Raw genomic sequence first — 11602 nt, 5'->3', positions numbered from 1 at the left:
GAGGGCCGCTGCCCGCTGGTCAAACTGTGCAGCCTCTGCTCAACCCGGGCCGGTGGGCTACGACATTTCCCGGTAGATATTTTGGTCCGAGTCCGGGACAGAGAGACACAATCAGTGCGGGTTTCTGTGAACAGAAATGAAACCTAAAGTGTCTGCTGACGCCTGAACCAACCAGGAAACGAAAGTAGACACAAGGTGCAGCCTTCCTATATACTGTCTATGAGTGCAGCCGGTTCAGAGGGACGACAGGACACACAGACTGTTCACTGCAGAGCCGCTGGTCAGCCGGGTGAGGATGAAGATGAAGATGAAGAGCAAGCTGCTTTATGCTGCCATGGCGATGGTAGTGATGTCAGCATTGGTCGGACTCACATCTACAACAACTCCTAAGGGTACTACTACAACTCCTAAACCGACGACAACAACTCCTAAACCGACGACAACAACTCCTAAACCTACGACAACAACTCCTAAACCTACGACAACAACTCCTAAACCTACGACAACAACTCCTAAACCTACGACAACAACTCCTAAACCTACTACTACAACGCCAAGATGGACCTCCACAACAGGTAGGCGTATACGCACACACAACAACCAGATTCTCAATTTCTTAAATGACTTTCTGGTTATGTGTAAACAAAACCAAATCACACGTTATCAATTTAGAAAACACTTTTATTCAGTTTTAATGTTGTGCAACATGACCAACAGTAGGCTATAGTCTATATTAGGTCAATATTAATCCAGCAGTCAGTCAACTAATAGCCAAGAGAGAGCTGATAAGGAAAAGTGTGTGTGTGTGTGTGTGCGTGCGTGCGTGCGTGAGAGAGAGTAAAAACTTCCTTTTTTGTTTTGTCTTGTCGAAGCTGTGTCTCAGTTCATACTGACTTTTAGCAGGTTTTGAGTGTCAGTCATAGGCGGAGGGGGGGGCAAAAAAAACCTCATTGTAGCAGGTGAGACCTGGCCTACCAGTTTGGGAACGCAGCACGAGCACATATGGACAAAACAAACATGCTAAATAAACATATATGTTTATTTTTAAAGCAGATTTTAAATTACATTGTAACAATTTAACAACTCGCCTTTATGAAATCCAATCGCAGCACGGCTGTCTGGGAACGCCATAAACAGTAGACTGTGGCAAACTGCCCCGACACTTAAATTCAACTAAAATGTAACCGTGAACAATCAGTGTTGGACCTCCAGTCTGTTGAGATGATCTCCAAACGCAGAAACGAAGTTCAGTCCCACCATAGAACGTTAAGACACGTTGAGAAAAAATATCCGTATTTTGCCGTAATCCAATGACACGAGAAAAAGTAATCCACAGCGATCAGGAGATCCACAAACAGAGTCACGGTGTATCCAGCAAGGCCGATACGAGCGTCACATTCACCAGCCAGCTCCAAACAGGTGAACGAGGCCTCTCCACTTCGCCGTTTAAACAAAGTGGAATAAACGTATAAAAGTCCAAATCTACACAAAACGCACAATCAATTAGTAAGCTGACAGCACATGTATATACATGGCATTTAGGAAACCTTTATTGCAACGTTGGCACGGTAAGATGTCCAGACTAGTGCAACAGTAGGCCTAATTTTTGTTTTTTTTGCGTCCTGCATATGCGTCAACAATAGTCTCAGGTGAGAGCCAGAGCCCTGAAATTTTTTTATTACTAAAGCAGTAGGCCTATATGAAATCAGATGTATTACCTACATTTAGTTGTTTTGTGTTATTTAAAATATTTATAAAATATTATATAATAATAATATAATTATTATTATTAATAATAATTATTCCACTTATTTTTGAAATAATGCAATTACCCGTTTCAGCCACCAGGTGGGGCAGTGTGTCTGTGCTTGTTGCAAAAGAGCTGTGTTAGTCATTGAGGAAGTGGTTAAAAGTACTCTGGGTGTCCTCTGATGCACAGAAAGTTAAGCTTAAGCAGGGGCGTTTCCAGGACCTGAGGAGGCTCGGGGGCTTAGCCCGGACCCATTTAAATAAACTGAATGCAATGCAAAACGGCGATTGGCTTGCCCAGCTTGTTAATAGCCAGTGTATGTTCATTTTAGCTTCCAGTTTGTAGATGTAAGTTAGATGGCACCAACATTTGGCCTAATCATAACTGGCATTTGTGTGGTGACCTATGATGCGGGGGGGTCAGGGGGTCCTCCCCCATAACATTTTGAGCATTAAATACTTAATTTCCTGCATTCAGTTTCAGTCATTCAATTTTGTGGAAAATAAAGTTATAAAAGGCTATTACAAAAATAAAGTCACTATATTTCAGAAAATAATCTACCTCCAAGAACCCAAATCACCAGCAGATCCACTTCAACATATTGTCATAGGACATACTGCACTCCTCAGAAGAGATACGTCTCTAAAGCCATTCCTACTCCCTACTGCACGTTCTGCCAACCTGAACAAGCTGGAACTTTCCTGCCCATGGTCTGGGAGTGTGAACAGGTGCATGAGTTCTGGCATAAAACAACATCAATAATATCTGATCTGATAGGATGTCGAATTCCTACTGACCCGATAGTCTTGTTACGTAATGACGACTCTAAATTACACCTGCTTGGAAGACAGAAGAAAATTTGGCTAGCCGGCTCAACCGCGACAAAGAAAATGATAGCTCAGCGCTGGCTCCTCCCCCCCTCACTCGCTTTGTATAAAACAGTGGTTGGCGTATTTTCTGGACATAGTTATGCTGGAGCTCTCTACAGCAAGGATTAACAAAGCCAAGTCATCAACTATAGATCTATGGAGAAACACAGCAGAACAGGTATCAGTCCTAATGACCTCAGCAGCACAGGAAGTAGAGGACACCATGCACCATAGTCTGCCGTGCATTACGTGATTGCTCTGCTGATACGGTAGATCTCAGACCGTCTGACAGACACAGAGCCCCGTTTGAGAATCTGGTCTCTGAATGAGACAAAGTTTAGGGAAGTGGCTGTACGCTGCTCTACATCGGAGGTGGAAAACCAAAACTACAGCAGAAATACACGGAGCTCAAACGGGACACATCTGCCGCAGCATGTTGCCAGCAGAGCACATCCATAAACCTGAAGCTGCACAGCTTTTTACAGCGAGAGAGGACACTAAGTGATGCACAGGTCTGCTTCAGAGCTCCGTGTGTTTGAGTCTGAACCATAGGGAATGAATCATGGGAACTTCAAACTAAATCATTAGTATTGCGCTCCTAAACTTTGTGTTAATGGCATCAATGTATTAGACTGATTTGGCTATGATTCCTCCGAAAATTACACCTTTCACAGCTTTCCTCATGTAGAGACGGTTGTTAGGTGATTGCAACAAATACAGCATGGTCAGACCCCGCATGTACCTGCCCATTCTACTATTCGCCTCGGAAAAATAAACTGGATAAAGTTACAGTTCTACCATGAGTTCTACAAAAAAAACTGCGAGCACAATGAAATAAGGAAACTTATGATTTCGGAGGTTTACATAGGTTTCATATTTGTCAGTGAACTTTTTCAAAATACATTTGAGGCTACACTCAATACATTCAGGGCTGAAGCCCCGGCAAAATCGGCTGACGCCGCGTCTGAGCTTAAGTCATAAAATAGGTTTTTATGGCATAGAGGGGCATTGTTTGAAGGTTGCGAGAACAGAAGAGGAAGTTGCACCACACGGAGGCCCCGACCTTGGCGTGTGTGTGTGAAGATAGAGGATACCACCCTGTGAGGAGAGGATAAAAGCTTGAGGGAGAGAACAGATCGGAGCTCATAATTCGGAGGACAACTTGGTGGACCAGCTCTGACTTGATGTCTGTTGCTAGGGAAACTTAGACTCTGTTTGTGAACCCACATCTTATGCTGGACTCAGTAAACTTTGCTCAGATTGATCCTTGTATTCTGGTAAACTTAAGTCCAATGTAAGAAAGCGCGGGAATTAATAAATTGGAGTCCAATTTGACAGGCCTTAGGGCCTTATTTTAGACATAATTCCCCCTACACTATCCATCGGCATCCATTTAACCGTGGTCGGGTCACGGGGGCAACAGCTCCAGCAGTGGACCCCAAACTTCCCTTTCTAGAACCACACAAACAGCTCTGACTGGGGGATCCCGAGGCGTTCCCAGGCCAGTGTGGAGATATAATCTCTCCACCTAGTCCTGGGTCTTCCTCGAGGCCTCCTCCCAGCTGGACGTCCCTCCACCTAGTTCTGGGTCTTCCCCGAGGCCTCCTCCCAGCTGGACGTCCCTCCACCTAGTCCTGGGTCTTCCCCGAGACCTCTTCCCAGCTGGACGTCCCTCCACCTAGTTCTGGGTCTTCCCCGAGGCCTCCTCCCAGCTGGACGTCCCTCCACCTAGTCCTGGGTCTTCCCCGAGGCCTCCTCCCAGCTGGACGTGCCTCCACCTAGTCCTGGGTCTTCCCCGAGGCCTCCTCCCAGCTGGACGTCCCTCCACCTAGTCCTGGGTCTTCCCCGAGACCTCCTCCCAGCTGGACGTCTCTCCACCTAGTCCTGGGTCTTCCCCGAGACCTCCTCCCAGCTGGACGTCTCTCCACCTAGTCTTGGGTCTTCCCCGAGGCCTCCTCCCAGCTGGCTGTCCCTCCACCTAGTCCTGGGTCTTCCTTGAGACCTCCTCCCAGCTGGACGTCTCTCCACCTAGTCCTGGGTCTTCCCCGAGACCTCCTCCCAGCTGGACATGCCTCCACCTAGTCCTGGGTCTTCCCCGAGGCCTCCTCCCAGCTGGACGTGCCTCCACCTAGTCCTGGGTCTTCCCCGAGGCCTCCTCCCAGCTGGACGTGCCTCCACGTAGTCCTGGGTCTTCCCCGAGACCTCCTCCCAGCTGGACGTCCCTCCACCTAGTCCTGGGTCTTCCCCGAGGCCTCCTCCCAGCTGGACGTGCCTCCACCTAGTCCTGGGTCTTCCCCGAGACCTCCTCCCAGCTGGACGTGCCTCCACCTAGTCCTGGGTCTTCCCCGAGACCTCCTCCCAGCTGGACGTGCCTGGAACACCTCCCTAGGGGGGCGCCCAGGGGGCATCCTTACCAGATACCCGAACCACCGGGTCATTTCTCCTCTTCCTCTGTGATTCAGTTGGTCTTTTTGAACCATTGTTAGTCTGCCCCATTGCCTGAGACCACTTTGCCATGGGAGACCCTTCCAGGTAGCCTAGAAATCTAGACCACCCTAGCGGCAGCAAATGTAATTTGCAGCCAGGGTCGTCTAACAACTCTCCGTCGGCTTGCGAGCTGGAAAAACCAAACTCTAGTCAGGCCAATCACATTGTTTATAGAGTCGGTGGGCGGGGCTTATGGCTGTTGCTGCTGCTGGCGAACAGCGGTCTTTGGAGTCGGCTTTGGCTGCGACTCTGGAAGACTTGGAGTTCAGCTTTTCTTTGAGAAAGAACGGCACTGAAGTCATTCTTAAAAAAGGAAGATGTGTTCAGAGTTTAAAGTTGAATCTATCAACTAGCGTTGCTCTGGTTGGTTGTAGTGCTATCCTATTGCGTGCTGTGGAAATTTGAAAGACAACCGTTTATCCCGCCCCTCGGATTGAGCCCAGCCAATGGTGAGTTCCCAGACCCAACATCTGGATGTGGGGCTGGCTTGTCAGGCTAGGTTCCAGGAGCACCAGGCTCCAGACAACACAGCCCTGAGGTTCATAGGGACACACAAACCTCTCCACCATGGTTAGATGATGGTTCCCGGAGACATTATTGTCCAACAATGCACAAAGCACAACCTAGGAAGATTTTAAACTTATTGTGGCATCAGTGAAACGGCAAAACATCCCTGGAAAAAAAAATAGCTTTTTACTTAATGATGTTTGTTTTGCTGTGTTGTATGTAAGTCTTACACCCTGAAATTCACACTCACACACATTGAAAAGACTTAAAATTACATAAATATCTGTTTGTTATGTATTTATAAAATAGGTGTTTTAGTTTGTCAGTAATTCAGTGCAGTTATGTGACATTTCTTAAGATTAAGTAATCTAAAGAATGCATGAGTAAAAAGAAGATTTTATATCATGTTGACAACTTCTGTGTCGCTGTTTCCTCTTTCTTTCTCTAGGAGCTTCTGGACTAAATTTAAATGGGAAGATGTTCACTTTGTCTCGTAATGGAGAAGGAATATCCTTCTATTCACCCTATTATTCTCCTACCACGCCGACCTACAGTACATACTCCAACCGTCCCTACTACACCACCAACCGTCCCTACTACACCACCAACCGTCCCTATTACACCACCACCCGTCCATACACCCCCCGAACCACCACCACCCCTGGTCCCTGGACCACCACCACCCCCCGACCCACCACCACCACCCCTGGTCCCTGGACACCCACCACCCCGCGACCAACCACCACCACCCTCCGACCCACCACCACCACCCCCCGACCCACCACCACCACCCGTCCCTGGACCACCACCACCCCCCGTCCCAGGACCACAGCACCTCCTACTAGAGGTGAGTATATTCACAAACTACATAACCAAACAGAAACACAGTGTCAGTAAACAGGATATGAAACCCAAAATGTTACTTTATGTAGAGTAGAGTGTCTTCCTGTTAAAGCGTAACTCTCGCCAAAATGCAACCTAGGGTCTTTTTGTGAATGTACCCGAGTCAAACTTTCGTTTAAAAGCATATTTAGGACGGAATCGCCACTTTTAAGATTTACCGTATTCTCGTTTTTCGGTCAAATGGCCTTTTGAATGGGAGTGCTAGGGTCACTTTTATGCTAGCCTCAAAATATCTATTTTTAAATAGATAGAGCTCCTGGTTATAGTATATCTTGGTCACCGGTGGAGTTAAGGTGTAGAGCTCCTGGTTATAGTATATCTTGGTCACCGGTGGAGTTAAGGTGTAGAGCTCCTGGTTATAGTATATCTTGGTCACCGGTGGAGTTAAGGTGTAGAGCCCCTGGTTATAGTATATCTTGGTCACCGGTGGAGTTAAGGTGTAGAGCTCCTGGTGATAGTATATCTTGGTCACCGGTGGAGTTAAGGTGTAGAGCTCCTGGTTATAGTATATCTTGGTCACCGGTGGAGTTAAGGTGTAGAGCTCCTGGTGATACTTGGAGCAAAGTCTCATGTTGTGTCGAGCCTTCTTAGTGGTTTAAAAATAGATATTTTGAGGCTAGCATCAAAGTGTCCCTAGCTCTCCCATTCAAAAGGCCATTTGACCGGAAAACGAGAATACGGTCATTCATAAAAGTGGTGATTCCGTCCTAAATATGCTTTTAAACGAAAGTTTGACTCGGGTACATTCACAAAAAGACCCTAGGTTGCATTTTGGCGAGAGTTACACTTTAAGAGGTGACGATATTAAATTAAAAACAGTTTTGATTCTTGCGTGGGAAAGAGCCGAACATGGACCAATTTTACATGGTTGTTTGTGAATTATGTTATTATGATGTTTTGCAGATTAAAGCTGCATTAAAGGAGAAATCTGGCGCAAAATGAACCTAAGGGTTAATAACGTGTGTACCGAGTCGACCGTTCTCTGGGACATGTTTTCATGCTAATCAAATGTAATCAGTTTTAGCCCAAACCAAGCTTATAAAGCTAGTCGTCGGGTCAGAGGGTAGAGTAAAAAGAAATCTCTATTTCTACACCACTAACAAGGCTCAAAATAGCACCACACTTCCACGGTAGCATAAGGAGGGTCCCTGCCATAGACAGTAAAAGAAATGGACCAGCAGGTCCCGTGTCTCTGGACGGAGACCAGTGAAGTCTCTTTCCCGGTGATGGCTGAGCGTTACTGAGCAGCCTCCAACTGAGCTTGAAGACGTAGATGTGACGTGAGCAACCTGTCTGAAAGTTGGAAGTCTTCTGGTAGCTGTGCCAAGAGAAATCTCAATCATTCCCAATCTAGCAGAGACGGAGAGCGTAGGTATATGTAAGGAGATAACATAGACACAGGCTAATTATTGATCACTAAAATGATAGTTAACATTAGCAATTAAACTTAAACAGCTAATGGAAGTCCAAACTGCCTGAGAGCTTCTCCTGTACTATACGGTAATTCCTCTACTATGAGACAGTAAGTCTCGTGGTTATGACCCAATCGTTAGCCTATTTTTATAAAAACGTCTGCTACGGAGCCATAACGTGAGGTACAAGGTAATGGAGCCTTTTATACATTGTCGTGTTTCTTTAGAAATAAACAATGGACAAATAGAGTCTTTAAACTCTTCAGATGTAAAGTTATTCTCTGTCAAAGTGACGTCTAAATGAATGGCAGTCAATGGGATGCTAACGGGAGCTGATGGCTTGGTAGCATCAAAATGGCTCCATAGGAACTACACTCTGTGGAGGCTGGCTTACCCCCTTGGTCCCTACATGTAAACCAAAGCATTGAGAACTTGTACACTGTAAGTGTACAGACAGTTTATTAAAATGATAGAGTATAAAGACAGTAGCGTTCACGTATACAGGCAGGCGCCATCTTGGGAAAGCAGTCATGACCAGTTGAACGACGAACGCCGTGCAACCAGTAACCAGTAACATATGTTGGGCTAGAAAGGTATAGCGTACAGTTAGCAGGCGTTAGCTCCTGTGGTTGTAGCAGGTGCCTACAATCTCTTACAAAGTATGTTCAAAGTATGTTCATAATACAACTGACATTGGCCACAAAAAAACATTTTCTATCAACATGAATGAAAACTATTTATATTGAATATATCTGCAAAACCTAGGCCTTTCTATTGTCCGCTCTAAATATCTTTTATGTATTTATTTGGTATTTTAGGTTACTTTTTTATTTATTTTTATATGCACAACAACAACCAAACAACTGTTCATGTGTTTAGATTTTTACTTTGTCAACTAAATTTGTCAATCAACATCTTCCATGTGACTCCTGCAGGTGTGTCCGTGTGTCTGCGTTACCTGCCCGACTATCTAGCAGACATCCCCACAATCTTCACACTCAGTCCATCCGGCAGAAGCCCTCTGCAAATGGGAGTCAGTTCTTCAGGGTTGTACGGACTATCCTTTGACAGATATGGTTATAACTACCTGTACTTGAAACCTTACAAAAGGTTCTCGCAAAACATCGTTACGGAAATCTGGACCAGAGTCTGCCTCACTGTGGACACCATGAAGAATGTGGCCCAGTTGTTCAGCGACTCGAGCATGAGCATCAGGAAGATGCTGCCTACTAAGGTAAGAACAGAGTATCGATCAAAGTAGCCGAAGCCTACCGAAGCCTAACACGTATCAAACTCAAGGCCCGAGGGCCAAATCCGGCCCCTTGCTAATTTTGATCCGGTGTTCTGACGATCTATGCTGCCTTGTCGAAAAATGCTACCATAGCGCAAATCGATAGTAGAGTCTATCGAGTCGCGCTGCCCTATCGAAATGTGCTTCCTTATGTGTTCCCATTTCCAATTGTGCAGGCAGGCTGAATCCCATAGAGGTATAACTCTAACATTATTGACATCTTATGTTTATTTAAGAATATTTTGATACTCCATTATATCTTTATTGAATATTTCAGTGGTAGCGTATTCTGATAGACAAATATACCCTATCAAATAATGCTCCCCCAACAGAATCATTATATATTGTACCACTACTCACTCCATGTGCACTATCAGGACATAAGGAGCATATTTTGATATTCTATTAAATTATATTTATTTAATATTTCACTCACCATTAACCACAGTATCGACCGCATGTCCGGGGAATCAGACCACGCTTGTGGGTCATGCGCATGCGCAGAACCGCTAAGTAGCACATCTCGATAGGTAGCATAGATCGACAGAACACCGGCCCCTATATACATTTAGGTTCACAATACATTTTGGCCCAAATACTTTTTGTTACTTTTCACAATGTTCTTTTGACATTTTTGACGCTTTTTCCAGAAGTTTTTGCCATTTTCTTCGTCATTTTTGTCGACCAAACTGTACGTGAGAAGACTATAAGAAACATGCAATAATACAGTCAAAGATATTTGACTTTTCCCATGACATGAAAGCAATAACCACATGCCTGGCCCTGGATGTGAGTCTCATTTTCTAGTGCGGCCCTTAGGGGAGTAGAGTTTGACGCCCCTGCTGTAGACTATCTGTCCAATCTGAGTTTTCTGTTGCACAACGACAACTTTTCAATGTAGGCCCTCACATGTTTCACCAAAACAAGTTCCTTCCCGAGGCTATTTTGCAGCGGCACCAGGGCTCCATGCGGCGTTTAGCGCCGCCCAAGAGGATTGTAATTGGTTTAAAGTGCCCATATTATGACAAAATCACTTTTTCTGGGATTTGGGGTGTTATGTTGTGTCTCTGGTGCTTCCACACACATACAAACTTTGAAAACAACCATCCATGGTGTTTTGAGTGAGATACGGTTTCTGAATGTGTCCTGCCTTCAGTCTCTGGGTGAGCTGTTCAAAATCGGCACGGCTTGTGACGTCGACACGACGTTGAAACGAGCTGGCTAACCGCAACCATTAGCTCGTAGCGTTAGCGTTAGCGTTAGCATGCTAACGCTAATGCTAACGCTAGCATGCTACCTCGTTCTCAATAGCAAAGCACTGCTACAACACACACAAGTTCACCATAATCTACAAAAGAACTACTTCCATGTGCGCCCTCATTTAGAAGTCTCCCAGCTAATCCTGCCTTGTAACTGACCGAAGTTGTAGAAACAGCCTTTCTTTTACTGTCTATGGAGCTAGCTAGCTGACATGATCTACATCTGAGCTACTGGGCATGTGCGAGTGCAATCAAAGATAGTACAGAAGAAGAAGAAGAAAAGAGGTCTCACTCTGTAGCTAAAACAGAGACCAGCTGAAAAGAGGATCTGCAGCAGTGAGAGAGAGCGGTGCAGTACAACAACAATATGGTGTTTTTAGAAAATGAAACCATGTAAACCTATTCTGGTACAACCTTAAAATACAATTATGAACCTGAAAATGAGCATAATATGGCTGCTTTAAAGAAATGCCAATAAACCAGAGCATGTTTTTCTCCCATCCAGGAATGCTGTGTGGACTAGTCAGACCTTCCTCCACAGAGCTGTGGAGGAAGGTCTGGCAAAGCGAGACTATAAACCAGGCAAAGGCCTCGTTCAGTCTGAAAAAATGCAGCCCTCTCGTTCATTTGAATGTCTGTTGGCATAGCTCAGTGATTTTATCATCGTAAAACACACTTCATTCAAACTCAACAGAATCAGAAGCCGTCTTGGTTCATCTTTCCACTGTTCCAGCAATCACCACTCTGGTTTGGTTGAAATAAACCCTTAATTCACCCATTTACATGTGGAAATATGCTGACTCTATACACGCTAAAAGTCCTGATTATTTACATGGAGTCTGGTGGAAATATGCTGGCTCTATACACGCTAAAAGTCCTGATTATTTACATGGAGTCTGGTGGAAATATGCTGGCTCTATACACGCTAAAAGTCCTGATTATTTACATGGAGTCTGGTGGAAATATGCTGGCTCTATACACGCTAAAAGTCCTGTTTATTTACATGAAGTCTGGTGGAAATATGCTGGCCCGTACATGCTGAAAGTACTGATTATTTACATGGAGTCTGGTGGAAATATGCTGGCTCTATACACGCTAAAAGTCCTGATTATTTACATGGAGTC

At 45.2% G+C, this 11602-nt stretch overlaps 1 protein-coding gene and 1 long non-coding RNA gene across 2 annotated transcripts in view; one reads left to right on the top strand and one right to left on the bottom strand.

Annotated features, from left to right (window-relative positions):
* Positions 1-229: 229 nt before the first annotated feature.
* The window catches only part of LOC116037525 (A-agglutinin anchorage subunit-like), a 14227-nt gene continuing 2854 nt past the window's right edge, over positions 230-11602 (top strand). The window contains exons 1-5 of the mRNA XM_036001913.1: positions 230-439; positions 542-575; positions 6062-6255; positions 6394-6460; positions 8864-9162. Coding sequence (XP_035857806.1) covers positions 296-439; positions 542-575; positions 6062-6255; positions 6394-6460; positions 8864-9162 — 738 coding nt within the window. The 5' untranslated portion in view covers positions 230-295. The remainder of the gene's footprint in view (positions 440-541; positions 576-6061; positions 6256-6393; positions 6461-8863; positions 9163-11602) is intronic.
* Positions 339-582, bottom strand: LOC118495232. The gene is made up of 2 exons (XR_004897550.1): positions 529-582; positions 339-374 (listed from the first exon to the last, which is right to left on the bottom strand). It is a non-coding gene; the product is annotated as an uncharacterized LOC118495232 (long non-coding RNA).

Source organism: Sander lucioperca, chromosome 6, assembly GCF_008315115.2.
Source record: "Sander lucioperca isolate FBNREF2018 chromosome 6, SLUC_FBN_1.2, whole genome shotgun sequence".
Taxonomy (NCBI): domain Eukaryota; kingdom Metazoa; phylum Chordata; class Actinopteri; order Perciformes; family Percidae; genus Sander; species Sander lucioperca.
This window is presented reverse-complemented; position numbering and strand designations above follow the sequence as displayed.